This window comes from Zalophus californianus, chromosome 1, assembly GCF_009762305.2.
Source record: "Zalophus californianus isolate mZalCal1 chromosome 1, mZalCal1.pri.v2, whole genome shotgun sequence".
NCBI lineage: Eukaryota > Metazoa > Chordata > Mammalia > Carnivora > Otariidae > Zalophus > Zalophus californianus.
Window position 1 is genome coordinate 146,573,757 of NC_045595.1, and position 24,170 is coordinate 146,597,926.

Genomic DNA, 24,170 nt, shown 5'->3' on the forward strand with positions numbered 1-24,170 from the left:
AGGCAGATTCTGGAGGAAGGAGACACGTGCAAGAAGGGTGCAGCGTGTGGTGAGTTTCCAACTTTTTATGACCTTGATTAGACCACAGTCAGCATTATGGGATGTGTGGGGGGTGGGGGCGTGTGTAAAGCAGTGGAAACCCTGATTCAAAATACCGTAGTCTTTTTAGACTGAAAAACCAGAAAATAGATTTTGGGCAACCACAGCCAAATAATTTTCAATAATGCTGAAAGGGAGAAAGGAAGCTTCACATTTGGTGTATAAATTCTGTCCAAATCTGTAGCTGATTTCTGAGGCACACAGGTGCCAGGACGAATGCAGGCAGACCTGCTAAGGATAAAAGACAGTGAACTGAGATGAGCTACTGCCCAACGTAGGTGAGAGTTTTTAGTTTTAATTTAACCAAGTTAACTGACCGCTAAAACAAAAATGCCTGTGCACTTTGGGGGATAGAAGAGAATGCAGAGTCTCTACAACATAATATTCACACTGTCCAGGACACATTCCAAAATTAGTTCATATTGAAGAAAAAGAAAACTATGAACCATTCTCAAGAGAGATTAACCTTAAAATGCCAAATGTTGGAATTAGCAGACAAGAATTTTTTTTTTTAAGATTTTCTTTTTAAGTAATCTCTACACCCAACGTGGGGCTTGAATTCACAACCCTGAGATCAAGAGTTGTAGGCTCTACCAACTGAGCCAACCAGGCATCCTAGTGGACAAGGAGTTTAAACAAAGCTCAATAAAGAGCAATATGCTCATAATAAATTAGAAAAAGAAAACAAACAAGAAATCTCAGCAGAGAAATAGAACTATAAAAAAAGAACTAAATGGAAATTCAAAAACTAAAAAATACATTATCTAGGGAACCTGGGTGGCTCAGTTGGTTAAGTGACTGCCTTTGGCTCAGGTCATGATCCTGGAGTCCTGGGATGGAGTCCCGCATCAGGCTCCCTGCTCAGCAGGAAGTCTGCTTCTCTCTCTGACCCTCCCACCTCTCATGCTCTCTCTCTCTCTCATTCTCTCTCAAATAAATAAATTTAAAAAAATACATTATCTAAATTTTAAAACAAAAAAAGTACTAGAAGGGCTTAATAGCTAGAAGGGAGATGATAGAAAGTCTGTGAACCTGAAATAGACAAATAGAGATTATTCAATCACATGAACAAAGAGAAAATTTTTTTTAAGAAACACAGAGACCTGAAGGTCAATATCAAAAAGTCCAAATAGGGATAACTGGAGTTCTAGTAAGAGAATGCAAGCAAATAGAACTTTAAAACTATCTGAAAACATCCTGGCTGGGACGCCTGCGTGGCTCAGTCGTTAAGCGTCTGCCGTCAGCTCAGGTCATGATCCCAGGGTCCTGGGATCTAGCCCTGCATCGGGCTCTCTGCTCAGTGGGGAGCCTGCTTCTCCCTCTCCCTCTGCCGCTCCCCCTGCTCATGCTCTCTCCCTCTTAAATAAATAAAATCTTAAAAAAAAAAAAAGTCTTCTCGGGGTGCCTGGGTGGCTCAGTAGGTTAAGCGTCTGCCTTCAGCTCAGGTCATGATCCCAGGGTCCTGGGGCCGAGCCCCCCATCGGGCTCCCTGCTCAGTGGGGAGCCTGCTTCTCCCTCTCCCACTCCCCCTGCTTGTGTTCCCTCTCTAGCTGTCTCTCTCTCTGACAAGTAAATAAAAATGAAGTCTTTTTAAAAAAAAAAAAGTCTTCTAACTTCGATATACGGAATAATGAAGACTCCCTGATCTGAAGCATAAACTTGTCCAAATAGCTAGGCAAAAGCTGATATTAAGCCATATTCTGTAACTTTCTAAACTGCTAATAGTGTTAGAAATCCTAATAGAACTAATTTCTGGGTGCCTGGGTGACTCAGGCAGTTGGGCATCTGCCTTCAGCTTGGGTCGTGGTTCCAGGGTCCTGGGATCAATTCCCACATCAGTGGAGAGCCTGCTTCTCCCTCTGCCTGCTGCTCCCCCTGCTTGTGCTCTCTCTCTGACAAATAAGTAAATAAAATCTTAAAAAAAAAAAGAACTAATTTCTAACAGCCTGCACTGTAGCCCAAGCATTGTTTTGCAAGTCTTCTGCTTAAAACTTGGGATGCATTTTCCCGCAGAGGTAAATTAGATATAAGGTTAGGTCCTAATGACTAAAAAAGCCCACTAAATCCACTCTGTACTTGAAATATAATACAGATGACATTATCAAACCTAACCATCATTTATAGGAGGTTTGTAATGTGCTTAATGTCCCATGTGGGACTCCAGTCTCCCATCTGCGATGCTGGAAAACAAGAGACTGCCTGGGATAAGGTCTCCCGTAGGGCAAGGGCAGGTGGGATGGGAGGAGTAAGAACAGACTAAGCGTTCCAGAGAGTTGGGGTCTCCCTGAGTTCTGTTCTGGACTTACTTATACACCCCAGGCAACTCTCTAGCTACTCTCTTTATATGTACTCTGTCTAGTAAAGGCATCCCAGGAGAAACGATTTCTCATATGTAATTTTTCTTTGCTTAAGAAAGATGGCTTCCATGTGGCTGTTCTGGCTCAGTAACTTGCAGTGTTGGCCAGCTGATTCTTACCTGTACTTCAGCTTGCCGTTCTCTTTTGACATTAAGCAGCTGCTTTTGAAGAGATCTTATCTGTTTTTTCCCTTTTTCCTCCCTAGAAGAAATAAGAATGATTTATTTAGAGGGGTGCTTCTCAAACTCTAGCGTGCCCAAGGCTCACCCCCAGTGTTCAAAAACAGATCCCTGGGCTCTACCCACGAGATTCTGGTTCAGTACGTCTGGGATGGGGCCCTAGAATTCACAGCTCTAACGAGTTCTCGGATGTTGCTCATGGTGTTGGTCCATGGAACACTTTCAGTCACGCTTTATAGAACACTGCGATGTGTTTCAGTAAACCAGAAAAGGAGGTTTGGGCTTATATGTTGTATCTAAAATAGCCGCTGCTGAGAAAAAGCTAAGAGGAGGAGGAGGAACGTTAAGAGGAAAAGGAAGAGCAGGGCAGTCTCTTCCACCTAACCTCCCTCTCCCTCGCTTCGGGTCAGTTCAGCATTGAGTCCGAAGGCTCCCACCACATTTTCTCTCACACAGGTGTTTCCCCTGATAAAGTCTTTGCATGAATAATCTCATCTTGGCAACTCTCAGAAGACATGACTTAACACACTTGCCATGGGCACACAAACAGTAAACGGCAAAGCAGGATTCAAATTCAGTACCATCTGAATTAGAACGTAACGACGTTAAGTTTCTGTTTGTACTCAGAAACAGAATTCTGCTTATCTCTAGTAATGCCATTGTCTAGGCCTGAAGAAAAAAAATAACAAAACGATATAAATAAAACAATGTAAGAATAAACAAAACAAAATAAAAACTGTCTTAGCTCAGGCCACCATTATAAAATATGTCAGATTGGGTGGCTTATAAATAACAGAATTCATTTCTCACAGTTTGGAGACTATGAAGTCCAAGATCTAGGCGCCATCAGATTCAGTGTCTGGTGAGAAACTGTTTCCTGGTTCACAGATGGTCATTTTCACTTGCATCTTTATATGATGGAAGGGAAGAAGAAGCTCTCTGGGGTGTCTTTTATATGGGCATAATCTCATTCATGAGGCCTCCACCCTCATGACCTAATCACTTCCCAAAGGTCCCACCTTCTAATATCACATCGAGGGTTAGGATTTCAACAAATAAATTGGGGGCAGGGATGGGGTATGCAAACTTTCAGTCTATAGCCACAACCAAAACACCTTCCCACTAAATGGCATCTAAATAAGTATTGCTATTCAGAAATGTTTAGAAAGCATGTACTTAACTAGAATCTTGAGATTGTCATTGCCGAACTATAGATTATGTAATTCCCATTTATAGACTATAAGAAACAGATAAGAAAGATGCAAAATATTTATCTCTCATAATAAATTCAGAACCCTAGTGTAGATTCAGTTAAATAAATAAGTGTTATTTATGATGGAAACTAGAAATTAGTGGAGTATTGCCTTCAAAATTGTGAAAGATGATTTTCAATCTAAAAATCTGTACCTAGTCAAATTACTAATAAAGCATGAGACAGAAAAAGATTTTCAGACATGTAAGATCTTAATATATGTAATTTCCATGCACCTTTTGTTCATGCTCCAACAAAATGGGTGATTTACATAAAAAAGAGGAAGAATGGGGGTCTAGAAAACAGGATCAAAAGGAAATCTCAGGAGATGAAGGGAAGGCCCAGAACCATAGTAATGCTGCAGGCCCTAGGAGCAACAGCAACAAATAGGAGAAAAAGAACAGAAGAAATTTTCAAAAGGAAGGAAGGAAAGAAGGAAAGAAGGAAGGAAAGACTTAATATGTATGACTACCCTTAATATGTATGACTACACTTCCAGGGCTCTGGTGAAGAGTTGGGTGCAGGATTTGGAACAGAAATGTCAAAACAGGCAAATAAAAAAGTGGCAAGATTTAACTCTAGGAAAAAAAAAAAGCTGTTCAAGAAAGAAAATGTAATCATTATATATACTGTATGTCCCATCTGTGAACTATTTACACATAATAATCATCCTCATAATACTAAGTATTCATTTAACCAAAAATGATGCTCTAACTATTTTAGGGGCATGGAAAAAACCCAACAGATTACATCTAAAACTATATTCCCACTAGTGCTGTTTGCCATAAAGAAGAAAACTGGTCAGTGTGAGAAATGAAAAATGGCATACTATTGATTTGAAGGTAAACATTTCTTATATGTTTATTGGCCCACTATGTGTCCCCTTCAGTGAACTGTCTTTTCTTATCATTTTTGGATATGCCAAACCAAAGGATGTCTCATCTCTCTGGATCAGACTACATTTTGATTCATCATCACAATGAAAGGAAATTTCAGCACACTAAGAGATAAAGACCAGTCAGCCCACTTTTTACTCTCTAGCAAAAGCAATGCCCAATTAAAACAGCAATGAAGCCACTATACACCGAACAGAATGGCAGAAATCCAAAAGATTGACACCACCAAATGCTGCCAAGGATGTGGAGCAACAGGAACTCTCATTCATTGTTGGTGAGAATGCAGAAGTCAGTTTGGCAGCTTCTTACAAAACTAAACATACTCTTACCATAACAACCTAGCAATTATGCTCCTTGGTATTTCCTCAAATGAGTTAAAAATCTATGTCCACACCAAAACCTATACATAGAGGGGTGCCTGTGTGGCACAGCACAGGCAGTTAAAGCATCTGACTCTTGGTTTTGGCTCAAGTCTGATTGCAGGGTCATGAGATTGAGCCACGCATCGTGCTCCACATTCAGTGTGGAGTCTGCTTGAGTTTCTCTCTCTCTCGCCCTCTGCCCCACGCCTCCCGGCTTTCTCGCTCTCTCTAATAAATAAATATTAAAAAAAAAAACCCTGTACATAGATATTTAAAGTAGTTTTATTCAATAATTGCCAAAACTTGGAAGCAACCAAGTTGTCCTTCAGTATGTGAATAGATAAACTGTGGTATATCCAGACAATGAAATATTACTCTGTGCTAACAAAGAAATGAGCTGTCAAGTATGAAAAGACATAGAAGAAGAAGAACCTTAAACACATAATACTAAGTGAAAGAAGCCAATCTGGAAAAGCTATGTACTGTATGATTCCAAATGCATGACATTCTGAAGAAGGCAAAAACCATGAAGACAGTAAAAAAAATCAGTGGTTGCCAGGGACTCAGGGGGAGGGCAGGAGGGATGAATAGGTAGAACACAGAGAAATTTTAGGGCAGTGAAACTATTTTGCATAAAACTGGAATGGTGGATGCATGTCACGACACATTTGTCAAAACGCATAAGATGTATAACACAAAGAGTGATCTCCTATGGACGTTAGTTAATAATAATGTATCAATATTGGCTCATAGATGACAACAAATGCATTGCATTAATACAAGATGTTAATTATAAGGGGTATATAGGAACTCTACTTTCTGCTCAATTTTTCTATAAATCTAAAACTGAAGTCTATTAAAAAAAAAAAAAAAGCAATGCCCAAACAATACTCACATAGTATTTAAGTTATGTACACCTTTCTACCACAAAGGGGAATAGTGCTGGTGTGGTTTGCACGTTATTAGTGACCTATATTCTACAGCTGAGTTCCAATAAAAAGTATCCAGGTTACGGCTTCAGCAAGTGGAGGGGCTATCCTGGCACCTTTGTTTGCCTTTCTAGAGTAGAGACTAAGTGACCATGATGAAAGTGATACCTCATACAGCTTGACCTTCTGACCAAAATCTCAAAAGGCCTTAAAACCTGGCAAGATCTCTCCTTTCTTTTGCTTTGAAAAACAATGTAGTCTGCCTGCCCTGAATAATATTGAAGTGGGATACATATTAAAAAATAAGTGAGGGGGGCACCTGGGTGGCTTAGTCGTTGGGCATCTGCCTTCGGCTCAGGTCATGATCCCAGGGTCCTGGGATTGAGCCCTACATCGGGCTCTCTGCTCAGTGGGAGGCCTGCTTCTCCCTCTCCCACTCCCCCTGCTTGTGTTCCCTCTCTCGCTGTCTCTCTCTCTCTGTCAAATAAATAAATATAAAATCTTAAAATAAAAAAAATAAGTGAGGGGTGGCTGGCTGGCTCAGTCAGAAGAGCATGCCACTCCTGATCTCCAGTTTGTGAGTTTGAGCCCCATGGTGGGTGTAGAGATTACTTAAAAAAGAAAAAAAAAGTAAGAATGATTCTTAACCAAACGGGGTTTAAGCAGAGGATTTTTACGTGTTATTAATTCTTACTCGGGCAGATATGCACACATCTCACAGGTAGAATGCATACTTTAAGCATGTCTTTCACATCCTCTGCTCCTGGAAGAAGGAAAAATCATTTTATGGCAGGCCCTATGTGTGGGGCTTTCCCCAACTCACTCATTACACTTACTTTTTCATTACATTTTTCTATTTATGTACTGGTATTTTTCTTATTATTTTGTAAGACTTTATTATTAGTGAAGATCATTACCACTAAAAGAAGCTTCATTTAAAACTAAATAGAGGAGCTGAGAAGAGATGGATGGAGAGTGAATACTAATGAGTACAGGCTTTCTTTTTTGGAATGATGAGAATGTTCTGGAATTAGAGAGTAGTGATGATTACACAACTGTGAATATACCAAAACCCACCAAATTGTATACTTTAAAAGGATGAATGTTATGGTATCAACAAAACTCTCTCCTTGACCAAACTAATCAGGCTCCTCTGAGCCTTCTTCTCTACTAGGCATGACCTTGGCCCCAGTACTCGCCTTCAGCCTGCATAGCCCAGTTTAGCAAGACTTCTGCTAAGACAGTTTAGAGAGAATCCCCCACCCTTGACATCTGATCACCCTGGATATCTGATCAAATTCCTCATCCCCCATCCTTGATGTCTAAGCCTTTGGTCTGCTTTCAGCAAAAATCCTGTTAGTTTACCAAGAATCCCCTATTCTTTATGTATCTTAGTAATTTTCCATCCACTTGACCCCCTCACTGTTCTCACTGGCTAGAAATCCTCAGCTGCCTTTACTGTATTCAGAGTTGAGCCTAATCTCTCTCCCTATTACAGCAGACCTCAATAAAGCCTTCCTCACCATTTTAACATGTCTGAATAATTTCTTTAACAGTACACAAAGTTTATTTCATAAAGCTCTTATTCAAGGAACTAAATAGAAAATCTTATCTATCTTATATCTAAGATAAGATTTTAAAAGTGCCAATCATACAATAGTTAAAATACTAAAAATTTGTTACTGATTTGCCCAAATCTAGATATAATTCTCCAACTTAAATAAATCTAAATTGATGCCTATCTAATTGGAAGAAAAATTAAAAGAAGAAATTATCATACACAGTCACATACGTAAAATCAATCACTGGCAAACTGTCTACATTATTATTTTCTCCCTTCCAAATAGTGGCACATATATTTCTTTTTTATTTTTCTTACTTGATTAGCTTTTTTTGAAATTACTAAGCAACAAAATGTGCTCACAATGCTAAGTCTATAATAGTAGCTATTATTATTATTATTAGACACTCTGTGCAGGAACTATCCTAAATGCTTTACATGTATTAATTGATCTAACTGTCAACACATCCCTAGTACAAAATTTATTACCAATTCTAAGGTGCAAAGGAAGAGAAAATAACTCAAGTAAAAACAATTCCTGTGCAAACAGGACAAACACTCTCATTTGAGTATTCAGGGTTCATATAAAAAGAATTTTATTGTGGTCCCCAAATCATTTGATTGTGTTCAATTTCTTAGAGTATGAAAATCTTTGGAATTAGTTGAAAGGCTCTGGAAAAGAAAACTTTCCTTGGCATGCTTTTTATTATCACCTGCTATTGTTCAGGGATATTCAGTGAATTCAGTTTTAAGAAAGATTACCGTAAAGGTATCCAAATCGGTAAGGAAGAAGTAAAACTTTCACTATTTGACTATTTGCAGATGACATGATACTATATATATTATTTATATATAATAAGATATATATATCTCAAACCCAAAAGATTCCACCAAAAAACTGCTATACCTGCTAAACGAACTTAGTGAAGTCACAGAATACAAAATCCATGTACAGAAATCTGTTGCATTTCTATACACCAATAATGAAGTAACAGAAACAGACATTAAGAAAACAATCCCATTTACAACTGCACCAAAAATAATAAGATACCTAGGAATAAACCTAAGAAAAGAGATGAAAGTCCTGTATTCTGAAAACTACAAAAAACTGATGAAAGAAATTGAAGACAATACCAAGAAATGGAAAGACATTCCATGCTCATAGATTGGAAGAAAAAATCTTGTGAAAATGTCTATACTACCCAAAGCAATCTACATACTTAATGAAATCCCTATCAAAATACCAACAGCATTTTTCACAGAACTAGAACAAACAATCCTAAAATTTGTATGGAATCACAAAAGACCCCAAATAGAGAAATCTTGAAAAAGAACAGCAAAGCTGGAATCATCACAATTCTGGACTTCAAGTTATATTACAAAGCTGTAGTAATCAAAATAGGATGGTACTGGCACAAAAACAGACACATAGATCAATGGAACAGAAGAGAAAATTCAGAAATAAACCCACAATTATATGGTCAATCAATCTTCAACAAAGCATGAAAGAATATCCAATGGGAAAAAGACAGTTTTCTTTAACAAATGTTGGGAAAACTGGACAGCAACATGCAAAAGGAAGAAACTGGACTACTTTCTTATACCATCTACAAAAATAAATTCAAAATGGATTAAAGACTTAAATGTAAGACCTGAAACCATAAAAATCCTAGAAGAAAGCACAGGCAGTAACTTCTCTGACATTGGCTGTGGCAACTTTTTCTAGGTAGGTCTCCTGAGGCAAGGGAAACAAAACCAAAAGTAAACTATTGGGACTGCATTAAAAAAAAAAAAAAACAACAAAAAGAAAACCTTCAGAGTGATGGAAACAATCAAGAAAACTAAAAGGCAATCAATAGAATGGGAGAAGATATTTGCAAATGACATATCTGATAAAAGGTTAGTAGCCAAAATAAAGAACTTCTAAAACTCAACACCAAAAAAATAATCCAGTTAAAAAATGGGCAGAAGACATGAACAGGCATTTTTCCAAAGGCATACAGATGGCCAACAAAAAGGCCATCTGTGTTCATCAAAACTTACCATCAGTGAAATACAAATCAAAACTACAATGAGGTATCACTTCACACCTGTCAGAATGGCTAAAATCAACAACACAAGAAACAACAGATGTTGGTTGAGGATGTGGAGAAAAAAAGGAACCATTCGTACTCTTGATGGGAATGCAAACTGATGCAGCCACTGTAGAACACAGTATTGGGTTTCCTCAAAAAGTTAAAAATAGAACTACCCTATAATCCAGTAATTGTGCTACTAGGTTTTACCCAAAGGACATAAAAATACTAATTCAGAGGAATATATGCACCTCTATGTTTATAGCAGCATTATTTACAATAGCCAAGATACGGAAGCAGCCCAAGTGTCCATCAATTGAAGAATGGATATCGAAATGTGGAATATATACAATGGACTATTATTCGGCCATAAAAAAGAACGAAATCTTGCCATTTGTAACAACATGGATGGAGCCAGAGAGTATAATGCTAAGCAAAGTCAGTCAGAAAAAGACAAATACCATATGATTTCATTCATATGTGGAATTTAATAAAACAAGCAAGCAAAGAAAAAAAAAGAGACAAACCAAGACACAGACTCAACTATAGAGAACAAACTGATGGTTACCGGGGCGGCGGGGGGTGGGTATGGTTAAATAGATGATGGGGATTAAGGAGTGCAACTGTCATGAGGAGCGCCGGGTACCGTATAGAAGTGCTGAATCACTGTATTGTATACCTGAGACTAATATTACACTGTACGTTAACTAACTGGAATTAACATTAAAAAAAAGAAAGATTACTGTACAATAGGAAGAATATTCTTGACATACTGTAGATACACATAACTGAAGCCCAGAAATCTGAATTATTGTCCCAGTAGAGCTAAGATAGCACCTACATTTCTGAGTTCTATTTATGTTCCCTGGAAAGCACAAATTTGATCTGCTTTAGAAATCAAGAACTTCTGGTAAAAGTTTTATGACACTTTTAAAATACAATACAGCATGGGCGCCTGGGTCTGCCTTCAGCTCAGGTCATGATCCCGGAGTCCAGGGAGTGAACCCCATGCTGGGCTCCCTGCTCAACGAGGAGTCTGCTTCTCCCTCTGCCCCATCCCCCACTTGTGCGTGCTCTTTCTCTTGCTCACTTGCTCTCTCACTCTCTCTCAACCTCTTGCTCACTCTCCCTCTCAAATAAATAAATAAAAATCTTTAAAAAATATACAACACAGCAAATAAACCTAATATTACTCGGACCTGGCAATGATATCATAAAAATGCATTTTGTTTTCCCTCTCTTTGCCCAGGGCTTTCAGGAGACTGGTGAAAGTGCCTGACTCTTCCAACTCCTGCATGGTATCTGTAATTATATCACTGAAAAATTGCCTGTAAGGAGACACAAAAAGGATGAGTTAATAAGGTATATTTTCTTACATTTACAAGGGCTACAGAAGTCACACAGGTTAAGACCCAGGATGAAAATCATAACTAAAATGGAATTACTCCTGGAATGCAAGAATAGTTTAGCATTAGAAAGTCTATTAATAGTATTCAACACATAAACAAAAGGAAAGGAGAAAAACCATATGGCCATCACAACTGATGCAGAAAAGACATTTGGCAAAATTCAATATCCACTCATTTGAAAATGAACAACAAAAACTCTTAGCAAACTAGAAATAAAAGAGAACTTCCTTAACCTGACAAAGTTTATATACCAAGGACTAACAAACATTGAATGTGCGGTAGGATATTACATATATAATATTTTAAAACATATAAAATTGTATTGTTTAAATAAAACACGTATATAACTAATAAAAGTATCACAAGAGAATGTAAGAGAATAATAAACACCAAATTCAGAAGAGAGTCTGTCTTTGGGGGAACAGTGAGGGGCTAGCATCAGAGGCTCCAATTGTACCTTAAGTATTTTATTAAAAAAAAAACAAAACACCTCTAAAGTAATCATGGTAAAATGTTAAGATATGGTGGTTACACACTTAAGTACTCATTATTTCATTCTTTGTATTTGTCTGCATTTTAAAAATATTTCATAATTTTGCAAAAGTTAAATCATCCAAAAATTTTTTTAAAGAGCTAATAGGGGAACCTGGGTGGCTTAGTCGGTTAAGTATCTGCCTGTGGCTCAGATCATGATCTCAGGGTCGTGGGATCAAGCCCTGCGTCGGGCTCCCTGCTCAGCGGGGAGTCTGCTTCTCCCTCTGCCCCTCCCCTCTACCTACCTCTCTCATAAATAAATAAAATCTTAAAAAAAATAAAGGAGCTAATAAAACACTCACATTTTAGAGACGAGTAAACCCAGGCTCAGGAAGGTTAAATGACTTGCCCAAGGTCACATAACTAATTTGAGAAAAAGGTAGAACTATATAATCCGGGTTTCCTGACTTGTAGTCTGTTGCTTTTCATTTTATTTTTTAAAGATTTTTATTTATTTATTTGAGAGAGAGAGCAAGAGAGCACAAGCAGGGGAAATGGCAGAGGGAGAGGGAGAAGCAGGCTCCCGGCTGAGCAGGGAGCCCAACTGAGGGCCCATTCCCAGGACCCTGGGATCATGACCTGAGCCAAAGGCAGATGCTTAACCGACTGAGCCACCCAGGTCCCCATCCATTACTTTTTATAATATTCTTATAGGTACAGATTTTAAATGCTGCTATTTAATGTTTTCATAATAATTTTTGACAATAGTTCAAACAGAAGGATTCAAGAACTATATTAAGAAAAAAGTACATCGAAGTAAAAAAAAACAATTGAAAAGATACGAGCCATCCCACAGAGAATGAAAAGGACATTAACTAGATTGCTGTTTATAAGCAGGACACCTTTCTGTCATGTATGCAAATCTGAGCCAGATTGATTTCACAAGAAACATTATCCCTCTGATGCAGGGGTTGGCAAACTTTTTCTATAAAGAGAGAAATGGTAAATATTTTTGGCTTTGCAGGCCATAAATTCTCTGTTGCAACTACTCAGCTTTGCTACTCATGAAAGCAGCAAGAAACAATATGTAAACAAATGGGCAATGCTGTATTCTAATAAAATTTATTTTCAAAAACAGACTATGGGCTGGATATGGCTAGTGGCCCTGGGTAATTGCTATAAACATTCATTTACCAACAATTCTTACCATAATATTACATTCTCTTTTAAACTTAACAGGCTTCCTTGTCAGCAAGCCTAACAAAAAACTGAATAATGAGACAATGGAAACCGAGACTGCCTTTCAAAATTCTCAGGATTAAAACTCAGCTTAAAAGTTGGCTACTTGGATGGTGTCTGTCTCTTACTCATAGATAAAGCATCACAACAGCTACCAATTTGTGCCAGGCATTTGGCTGCAGCCTTATTTCTAATCCTCACACTGATATTGCAAAGTTGCTATAATTATTTTCACTTTTAAAAACTGGACACAAAGGCTCAACAACTTGCCCATGATCACAGAGCCACCATACTTTCAAATTGTACTACACTCCCTCTAAGCAGTCTTCAGCTAATCCTATTATCAGCAGTACCTTTGCATCTAATGACCAATCCCTAAGAGAAGACAGCAGTCAGCCACCCTTGCCCCCATTTTACTATTACATTTCCAAATATGCTCTCCTTCTTTACCTATCAGTCTGAATTTTCTTCATTATCTCCGTGGACATTATGGTCTGTCTTGTAGGTTTTTTGAAGACAAGATCTTGCATTTTGTTAAACTCATTGGTAAATTGGCTTCCTTTTTGGATTCCTGGCAACTTGGTTTCTTCTTTAGGTAAGAATGGACTGGATATTTTTGAGGTTCTCGAGGCCTCTGAAGGTTTTTCTAAGCTCTTGTTTTTCTTCTAAAAATAAGAAATGAAAATTACCCTTTTTTTCAGCCACCCAAATCACATCCTGCTATTTTGTGCCTTCCTGCCTTTAGACAACATTCCTTTTGCCTGTCTTTCCTCAACTTACCACCTGGTAAACTTCAAGACTAAGATCAAAGGTAAAGTTCCTTATGAAATATCTCTATTAGCAGATATTTACCATGTAGTAATTACTTTTATAAATGTCTCCAAGATTGTAAATTCTATGAGAGAAGGGGCAGTGTCTTAGAGATTTGGTTCACCTCAAATTCTTTTTGGAACAAGACTGCATAAGAAATGCAGCCATCTTTATAGTCTCATTGCTTAGAACATGCCTAGGGTATAGAAAACTCAAATGTTCATTGAACACATGAATATGAAATATAAAGAAATGAAATATAAAGAATGAAAGGAATATCCTAGCAAGTTGGTAAAATTAGTGGTGTGGTATAGATTTCGAAGGTCATGTGGGAAAAAGCCAAAATAATTCATTTTTCAGACCGAAACTTGAACACTGAGGGGTAGGCATCAACCTAAGGAACAGCATATGTCTTTTAATCGATGATTCCTATTTAATCTGTTGCTAAAAGCTTTAGCTATTGAGAGGCCATATAACAGTGATTATACCTATGGACTCTGAAACCAAACTTCCTTGTTTGAATCCTGGCTTTATTTCTTACTAAACCATACTGACTTAGACAACTGCTTAATATCTCTATGCCTCCATTTTCCCATTGGTAAAACAGGGATAATAGTACCTGCCCTCACAGTTACTATGAGGATTAAATAAATTAATACACATAATGTATTTAGAACAGCACACAGAATTATTTAAGTTCTGTACTTGTTATGATTACTTAAATTCTTGTGCAGATCCTATGCACAGTATTTATCTGCATATTGATACATAAAGCCTAGGTCTTCCTTAGCTAAACTTCAACTAGCCCAGAAATGTTAAAAAACGATCCATGAACAGTTAATAAACGCAGACTCAACTGCATTTTTCTTGACATCAACAATAAGCAAAGATTCAGATCTGAGGAAAAACATCTGTAGGCAAGAACAAAACAAAATGCTGCCTTAATTAAGAATTAAATTTTAAAATATTTCTTTAAATTAAAATCAATTTGACTGGCTACAAAGAGAACAGAAAAGTAGCATTTCAACAGTTAAACTGAAACTTACCTGGACGTAAGGAAAACCTTAAGGATGGTTATTATTTTAGATTTTGCCACGGTAGGAAAGGGGAAAGTGTAAGGCCTAGGAAGCTCTTTCTATTTCCCTATTTTTCCTCTACCTTTATGCTTGGGCATCTGGAAAAGGAGGCAACTGTGTCAAGCAGCCTGATTTACTGATTACTACAAATAAATATGAATTTTTTAAAGAGAGAACTTAAAGGAACTAGCTAAATGTTTTAGTACACTCACTAAAAAATATTTTTATATAGCATACACTATGTACGAGGTAGGGTATTAGACCCTAAGGGAAAAGGTAAGAGAAACAGTATCCCTGCAGGGAAGCTCTTCCCAAATTTTGGTCCAATTACTCCCACTTCTGGTAGAATCTGGTACATTAGTATTTTTTTTTTTTTAATCATTCTATTCCATGATTTTACCATTGAAAATCTATTTGGAGATGTCCTTAGCTATAAAAATAGCTATAAAGGAGGGATAATGCTAACTAGCCTTTCATCCCAAGGTTGTTCTAAGGCTAAATAATATGAATGAAGCTTTTGGAGAAAGAAAACATCCACATACATACTAAGGATTTAAAATATATATCCTATGCCCTTATAGAGCAATGGCATTGTAAAATTTGTAAGTTAGAACAACTAGTATTATGAAGTAAAAAAACAAACAATTATTTTAAAAGACTCACAATTTTATAAGGTTGTGGAACTAACTCATATTGAGGAAAGGGCTGTTAAGCTTCTATTAATCAAGATAAGAGTGGACGGGGGGTAAAAAAAAAAAGATAAGAGTGTAAGCCTTTATTATATACACTACTATGAAATCATAAGCAGGGCCTCTGTTAAGTCGGAAAATTTTGTGGGTGAAGATCACTATCATAAACCAGAATAAAATAGTGCAAAAGTTTTGTTCTTTAATTTACTGAAGTGGTGACCACTGCTGAATTGTTTATAAATTTGGGTTTTCCATCTTCTCTTGAGCTTTTACGAAGGCAAATTACCCTTTTTTAGCCTGACACAGTAAGTATCACTGATAAGTATCATAAGACTTTATCTTGTTAAGTATCTTTTTATTTTTCATTCCTACTGCGGGAGACAATAAATAGGAAGAAAACACTAGACTCTTCTTTACTATTTGTTAACTAGATTAATGTATGAATTAGACTCTTATTTTAAGTGCATTGAAAGGCTTAGTTTTTGGATTTCTAATCTCTTTACCATTCATAAATTGATAAAAAAATTAATTTGTTACAAAATTCTTGATATACCCATTAATGTCGTTTTAAAACTACCCCAAAACTCATAGAATGTTAGCACTGGAAGGGATGATATGGATCATTTAGCTAAAACTCCATTACACTTTAGGAGCCCCTGGTTTGCTCAGTCAGTGGAGCATGCAACTTTTGATCTTGGGGTTCTGAGTTCGAGTCCCACATTGGGTGTGGAGGTTACTTAAAAATCTTAAAAAAAACCCCACAGAAAGCCCCATCACATTTTACAAATAAGAACATGAAGACCAAGAAAGTGAAATGAACTGCTCATAGTACACAACTAAACTGCAAAGATCTCCTGACTCCAAATCCAGTGTTCTATTAAAATTTTAACTTTTAAACCTTAATAAAAGTTTTACAAACCCAGACTATATATATAACAATAATAATAATAACAATAATTTAAAAATGGTACGGTGCAATGAAAGGGAAATTTAATTATCTAGTTACAATAAATATGAACTTTTCTGTTAGATGTGGAAAGTAATTTACTGTTGTTTATACAGCAATTTTCATTTGTTAGAGAATCAGAAATAATGTATGCTGTACAAACTATATAATGTAATTTTGCTGAACGTAATAAATGTGTATTTGTACTTATAAGTTCTTTCCTGGAGCGCTGGGTGGCTCAGCCAATTAAGCATCTGATTCTTGATTTCGGCTCGGTCATGATCTCAGGGTTGTGAGATCAAGCCCCACGTCCAGCTCTATGCTGGGAATGAGCCTGCTTGGGATTCTCCCTCTCCCTCTCCTGCCTCTCACCCCCTACCCCTGCTTGCTCTCATGCTCTCTCTAAAAATAAATAAATAAATAAGTTTCTTTTCATTTTATATCTATAACCTAAGTTATTATTACAAGAGCTTGGGGGGGGCGCCTGGGTGGCTCAGTTGGTTAAGCGACTGCCTTCGGCTCAGGTCATGATCCTGGAGTCCGGGGATCGAGTCCCACATCAGGCTCCCTGCTTAGCGGGGAGTCTGCTTCTCCCTTTGACCCTCTTCCCTCTCGTGCTCTCTTTCTCATTCTCTCTCTCTCAAATAAATAAATAAAATCTTTAAAAAAAAAAAAACAAGAGCTTGGGGTGCCTGGGTGGTTCAGTCAGTTGAGGGACCTCTGCCCCTCCCACGGGCTCACATGCTCTCTCTCTCAAATAAATACATAAATCTTAAAAAAAATTTTAAAAGACCCTAAGAATTTGGGCGCCTGGGTGGCTCAGTTGGTTAAGCGACTGCCTTCGGCTCAGGTCATGATCCTGGAGTCCCGGGATCGAGTCCCACATCGGGCTCCCTGCTCGGCAGGGAGTCTGCCTTTCCCTCTGACCCTCTTCCCTCTCGTGCTCTCTACCGCTCTCATTCTCTCTCTCTCAAATAAATAAATAAATCTTTAAAAAAAAAAAAGACCCTAAGAATTTATAAAGATTTTGCTCACTACCAAGTTGAGTTTTTTTTGATAACTCAAATAGCATTTTGAGGAGGAGTCCATAACATCACTGAAAATGTAATGGCTGATGTAATGACCTGGCTGGATATTCACAAAAGCAGGTTGACAACATATTCAACAATATAACAAAGTCTTTTTAGAATAAAGAAACATTGAGAAGGTCCAACTGAATTTCTTCCCCAGAGGGTTCAGTTAGCTTTCAGCAGCTGAGAAATGTAAGACAGGTGGAGCAATTCAGTAAATTGGCTACTCTCAGTACATATACTGATTTACTAGAGGCCTTTTTGAATATTGCCAACATACTGGAAGAAAAGGATATTCCGACTGGCAATCTATCTTGAGCTATAGTTATTTCCCTCCATCAATTCGGAGTACATATGTCAAGTAATTATTATAGCCCTCTTTGTCTGAGATAAAGGTGCTATTTCCCATGTGAAATTTGATAGCATAAGTACTCTAAGGGATAGAGTAGGAAATAAAAAGGATAGAAGGATAAAAAGGAAAGAAAGCAAAAATTACATAATGGTGAGTGTATATACCATGCTGACACTTTGTCTTCTTCCATATTGAACTGGCATGATATAGTTTAGAATAGAGAGCTGGTCCGTGGTATCTTCCAGAACTGTGGAGATCCTCAGCACATCTAGAATGGAGAGTGGCTCTATGATTTCCGGGATGACTTCCCTGTCTGTTTCTTCAGTCGTTTCTTTTTCTTCTTCTACAGCACTGGGTGGCTCGCCTATCACTGACACTGTCACCTCAGAATGCCAGACTTTTGACGGAAGATTTGAGGCTTCTGGTTGGCTTCTAAAAAAATAAATAAATAAAGAGAAAAAAATAAGTCAGCCACCAAATGTTTAAAAACTGCTTCAACTCAAAAGCACAGGCAGCATATAGATTGGCCCCTGTGAAGTCCATATTGTCATATAACCAAGATAAAGAATAAAAGTAGGAGTTTACACATGGTTCTGCTAAATATCTCCCTGTGATATCCTGAACAACCAAAGGCAAGCCACTTACTGTTTAATAACTCTATGTAACCCATTCTATGGGTTAACCAATTTGAATTTCAGCCCAAATTAACTTTTTGTCTAGCAACATCTTTAAATGCTAATCAAAAGTGTCTCGTGATTAATGAAAAACAGAATGTGGCAGGAGTGCCTGGCTGGCTCATTCGGTGGAGCATGTGATCTTGGGGTTGTGAGTTCAAACCCCACGTCGGCACAGTTTACTTAAAAAAAATAAATACATTAAAAACAAAAACAGGGGCGCCTGGGTGGCTCAGTCGTTAAGCATCTGCCTTCGGCTCAGGTCATGATCCCAGGGTCCTGGGATCAAGCCCCGCATCGGGCTCCCTGCTCAGCGGGAAGCCTGCTTCTCTCTCTTCCCTCCCCTTGCTTGTGTTCCCTCTCTCGCTGTCTCTCTCTCTGTCAAATAAATTAATAAAATAAAATAAAATAAAATAAAATAAAATAAAATAAAATAAAATAAAATAATACAGTATGTAGTAGCCAGTCTCCAAAATGGGCCTACATGAGTCCTACCTTCTTATATTCATACCCTTTTGTAGTCTCCCCCACATTAAAAGGACCAATTAACCTATATAACCAGGAGGATACTATGTCTTTTATCACCTAACCTTTGGTTTAGGTGATAAAACACAGCTTTTCCCTTACTCTCTCTCTCTCTCTCATATCTCTCCCTCTGTAAGAAGTCAGCCTTGCCATAAGGACATGTAAGCAGCTCTTTGGAGAAGTTTGTGAGGGTGTAGAACTAAGGCCTCTTGCCAACAGCCAGCATCAACTCCCCAGCTCTGTAAATGAGCTGTGTTGGAAGTATATCTTCCAGCCCCAGTCAAATTTTCAGATGTTTGCAGCCCTGGCCAACTTCAATCTTATGACAGACCCTAAGCCAGAACCATCCAGCAAAGCTGTTCCCAAATTCCTGACCCACAGAAACTATGTGAAATAATAAAAGTTGATATTTTAAGTTACTAAGCTTTGGGGTAATTTGTTCACAGCAATAGATAAATAAATAAATTTAACATAAGGCGTAAATAAATAAATAAATATGTATACAAAATAAATTGGAATTTTGAACATACTCTCCCATTCTTCTTAAATTAATTGTAACTTCCGAGGTACATTTACAATCTCACAAAAAATGCAGTTACCTAAATGGGAAGAAAACATTGAGATTAGTTTAAGGAAGTGTTGAATGATAATTAAATTACTTCTATACCCTTTTCATAACAGAAAATTAAAGAATTACAAGAGCTGCAGCTTATCCCTTCTTTTTGCTTATTAGAGCAGTCCCAGAGATAGAAGAACCCCTGACATCATGTAATTAATGACAAAAGCAATTATTGATAAATGCAATCTTTGAGTCTCTTCTTATGGTAATGTACAACATGGTTTTCGTATTTTTATTATATTCTGATTTTTAACTGGCAATATCTATAGATTTACTTTTGTTATTCTGATTACTAAAATATTTAATTTGATCATTCCATCTCACTGATCTGTCAGATAACAAAATTTATTGCACCTGGACTTAGAAGAACACTTGAGATTGTATTTAGAAAAGCTGTATTTCTCCTGAAAATCAGTTTACTATTACTATCAAGATGTTACGATAAGCCAAAATCCTTTCTGTTTAAACAAGCTTTACAATGAAAACACCCTATGGAGAATTTTGCTCTATGCTAAATGAATAATAAATGGTAAGTTTCCAGTATGATTTTGTCCACAATGAAGTGATCCTAAGAAGGGGGATACAAATATATCTCATACAACAGAAGTATCATATGTAAAAATGAAAACATATAAAACAGAATCTTTATGTAAATTGAAAAAGATACGCCAAACTAGCCAAATTTTCTGGTACAAGGGCAGTTTTAAGAGGAAGTATCATGGTGTAAGGAAGATTTTGTTCTTTTGATGTGTTGTTGTTTCTCTATTTTTCCTTTTTTTAAAGTTTGGGGCATAGGTAATGTGCTTCATGCAGGTAAGATAAGGCTATGCTAATCCAGTATCCAGTGTGTTCATGCTGTTCTGGCTTCTCATTCCTCAATGCTAGAAATCTAGGAGTCATTCCTCCTTCATCTTTTTTATTATTTTTTTAAGATTTTATTTCTTTATTTGAGAGAGAGAAGGAGCAGGGGGAGGGCCAGAGGGAGAAGCAGGCTCCCCATTGAGCAGGGAGCCCAACTCAGGGCTGGATCCCAGGACCCTGGGATCATGACCTGAACCGAAAGACAGAGGCTCAACTGATTAAGCCACCCAGGCGCCCCCGTTCCTCCTTCATCTTGACACCAGCATTTCCCAATCCAAACCATCACGAAGTCCTGTGGATTTTATCTTCTATTTCCATGTCCCCCAGTACCATGCTGGACCTGACAGTTGTTTCTTGCTTGAACAACTCTAATAGCCCCCAAATTGGAAGTGATCTTTTTTTCGTTTGAAAGAATGATTATATATTATTTTTTATTTTGCAAATGGAAATACAAGTGAGGATGTAAAGCAGCTGGAAATAAGTTATAATAAGGGAGCAGGAGTTACCCATGACAATCAACAGGAAGGCCCAGCAAATAGCATTTCACAGAAAGCAAGTTTCTTATGGTCCAGAAGGTGGAAGAATAAAATTTTCTTGTTATAATTTGTTTACTTTTTTAAGGAAATGGCTGGTGTATCAATATCTAAAAGAGACAACTCATTATTTAATCTAGAGTATTCCAGCTCTAACTTTATAATGGGATGTTAGGCTTCTCATGATTCTTGGAAAAACTGTCATTCCCCAAATGTGTGATTACCTTGCTATCCTCTTCTAAAAGTCAGTATTTAAAAAAAAAAAACTATTAGTTTAAAGGGAAAAATATGTAATCAAATTTCCAAATCTTTCATTTTAGTCTGTGTTTAAATAGTTTGCATGTTTAAACTGAAATTACATTTTTAATGGCTTTCATTTCTCTTCAATCCAGCCCCAAACTGTATTTTCTTTTTTCCCCATTTTTTAAATTTAAACTCAATTAATTAACATGTAATATATTATTGGTTTCTGAGGTAGAGGTCAGTGATTCAGCAGTCTCATATAATACCTAGTGCTCATTACATCACATGCCCTCCTTAATGTCTATCACCCAGCCACTCCATCCTTCCACCCCGTTCCCTCCAGCAACCCTCAGTTTGTTTCCTATGATGAAGAGTCTCTTGTGGTTTGTCTCCCTCTCTGATTTCATCTTGTCTTATTTTTTAAACGAAGAATTGAAAATCAATTTTTTAAAACTGAAAATCTAATCATGTCTTTCCCTAGAACCCTTCTATGATTTCCCATTGCCTTAGGACGAAAGCTAAAATTCTAAACTTGGATTCTAATTCTAAACTGCATGATCTGGCCTGCTCTGTTCCTCTTCAGATATCCACTTGGCACTGCCCTTTTCTTGCTCTCATGGCTCCAGGCTCGATGGGCTTCTTTCAGTTCTATGGAATCATGCCCCTTTCCAACTCAGGGTCTTTGCACACGCTATTCCTTTGATTTGAAACATTCTTCCCCTCACTCTTCACCTTGTAAAGTCCCACTGATCCATCAGGTACCAGCCTAAATCAAAGGCATTTGGCTAGGCATCTGTCATTTGCTCTAAATCAATTTCCACCATTTCTTACACCCTGAGAGATTGACCCTTATGGAGTGCATCCACAGGAGATTCCGTAAGTGTAGGAGAGTGAGATCAACTGTTATCCTCTCAGCTCCCTCCCTGCCAGATCACCATTGGTTGGCTATGTTTCTCTATTAAAGGCCATGGCACCCGTCAGGCAATCCTCTCCACATTGCTCTCTCTTGGGGTCTTGGGTAACTATTTCTGCCCCATGTCCCTGGAGACTATGTCATCCCTTATAGTTTCACTTCTGCCTACACTTTTGTAAGCAGACCCTTTATGAAATTCTGAACTCTATCATTGTTTCCATCCAGGCAACACTGACTGATGCAATGACCTATATACAGAGATTTTTATACATAGTGTGCACATGCATACATATATATAAATATACATACATGCAAATAACTGAAACAAGTTTCATATAACAATTTATCCTTAATATGATATTGATACCTTTGATTCTATCATATTTTGCCTATAATACTATAAAGTATTATAATCACAATCTACTACTGGGCCTTCACCTGCAGTTTGAAAAATGCCCTAAATGACACTTCTGCAGGTGACGCTTTCCCTGACTCATCAGGCTGGATCAGGACTCCACTGTTCACTCATTGCACTCTTATTTTCCTGCAGAGTTCTCCTCACAATGTGTAATGTTGTCATTTTCCCCCACTAAACTTAAGTGTCATAAAAGCAGGAACGTGATAGTGACGCTCACTATCATAGCCTGTTTCAGGCACTGCGGTCAAGAAGTATTTGTATAGTGAATTAAAGAACAAAGAAACAAAACTCACATTTAATGCGTTATTCCTCCCAGGACTACTTACATTTGGATTTCTAGTACATTTAATAGTGGGACTTTTAGTGTATTTCTGGGACACAGAAAATAGATAGAGGGAGTGGGTTATAAGGTACAAACATTCTATCCTGATGTATTTATGAAAGGACTTCAAATATGATTTATAGATACTATTTCATAAAACTTTGGAGTCACCCTTTACTCCTTTCTCCCATTCCTTATCCATCAGCAAATCCTGTCAGGGTTACATTTAAAATATATTCAGAATTCCAGTACTTATCACCCCTATCTACATGCCATCATCTATCGGGTTCACTACAATAGCCTCCTAATTCATCTTCCTGCTGGTGTTCTTTCTTCCCTTCAGTCTCAACAGAGTGACCCTGCTAAAATGGAAGTCAGATGGAGTCACTCCTCCAGCCAGAACCCTCAAATGGTTTCTCATCTCAGAGTAAAACCCTTTTTTACAGTGGCCTCCCTGCTTAATTTTTTTTCTCGATAGAGAAAATTTTTCTCACGTTACCTTCTAATGTGCCATATATTTTACTTGCTTATTGTCTTGCTCCCCCTACTAGGATGTAAGCTCTATGAGGGCAGAGACTTCTGTGGTTTCGTTTACTGCAGTGTCCTCCGAGCCAAGAACAAAGCTTGGTACATAGTAGTTAATCAATAAATTGCTGGATAAATGAATGAAGCATAGAGAAACCCAAATAAATGTTCAATAATTAGGCAATATAAATCTCTTATATCCACTAATCTATCTCATTCTTGTCTCCAAGTATTGACTGAAGACCTATTTCGTGTAGGCACGGTGCTCTTTAAAAGGCATTAAGGCCTTTTCAGGGCAGTCCTATTCAGTCGAGTCAAAAACGAAGGCTGGGGGTAAGAACTTAGGTCATTTCTTGAAAGAGATAAAGGAGTAGGAGGAAAGAAGTAAGGGGGAAAACTTAAAAGAGAAGGGAAGAGCTCGTCCTGCCTTCGTGCTCCTGGCCTTTCTGTTCCACGATAGGATCCGAGAGTCTCCGTTCACCCTACTCCTCTGTAGTCGGAGGGAAAGATGCCCCCATGTTGGCGAATCAAATCTGGGATACCCGAGGCGGGGAGATATCCTGCAATCTGCCTTCACTTTTTCCACTAAGGAACCAAGCTCTGGTGTTTCTCTGGCAACGCTCAGCTTTGGGGGCCCTTTTCTTCTCCTCCTCTAGCTGGCTACCATCTTGCCTCCCTCTGTTATAAAATACGTGTTACAGCTCACAAAGATGAAGGGACTTAGAGAAAGAACTATAAGAGTGCACTTGAATGTGGTTTGTT

General features: G+C 37.8%; 1 protein-coding gene across 2 annotated transcripts in view; it reads right to left on the bottom strand.

Annotated features, from left to right (window-relative positions):
* Positions 1-24,060, bottom strand: part of IQCG (IQ motif containing G) — a 41,982-nt gene extending 17,922 nt beyond the window's left edge. For both annotated transcript variants that reach the window (XM_027582035.2, XM_027582033.2), the window contains exons 1-6: positions 23,836-24,060; positions 19,505-19,573; positions 17,940-18,207; positions 13,283-13,497; positions 10,910-11,038; positions 2,576-2,657 (exon numbers count right to left, since the gene is read on the bottom strand). In XM_027582035.2, the coding sequence (XP_027437836.2) occupies positions 2,576-2,657; positions 10,910-11,038; positions 13,283-13,497; positions 17,940-18,207; positions 19,505-19,512 (702 nt within the window). In that variant the 5' untranslated portion in view covers positions 19,513-19,573; positions 23,836-24,060. The remainder of the gene's footprint in view (positions 1-2,575; positions 2,658-10,909; positions 11,039-13,282; positions 13,498-17,939; positions 18,208-19,504; positions 19,574-23,835) is intronic.
* Positions 24,061-24,170: the final 110 nt, after the last annotated feature.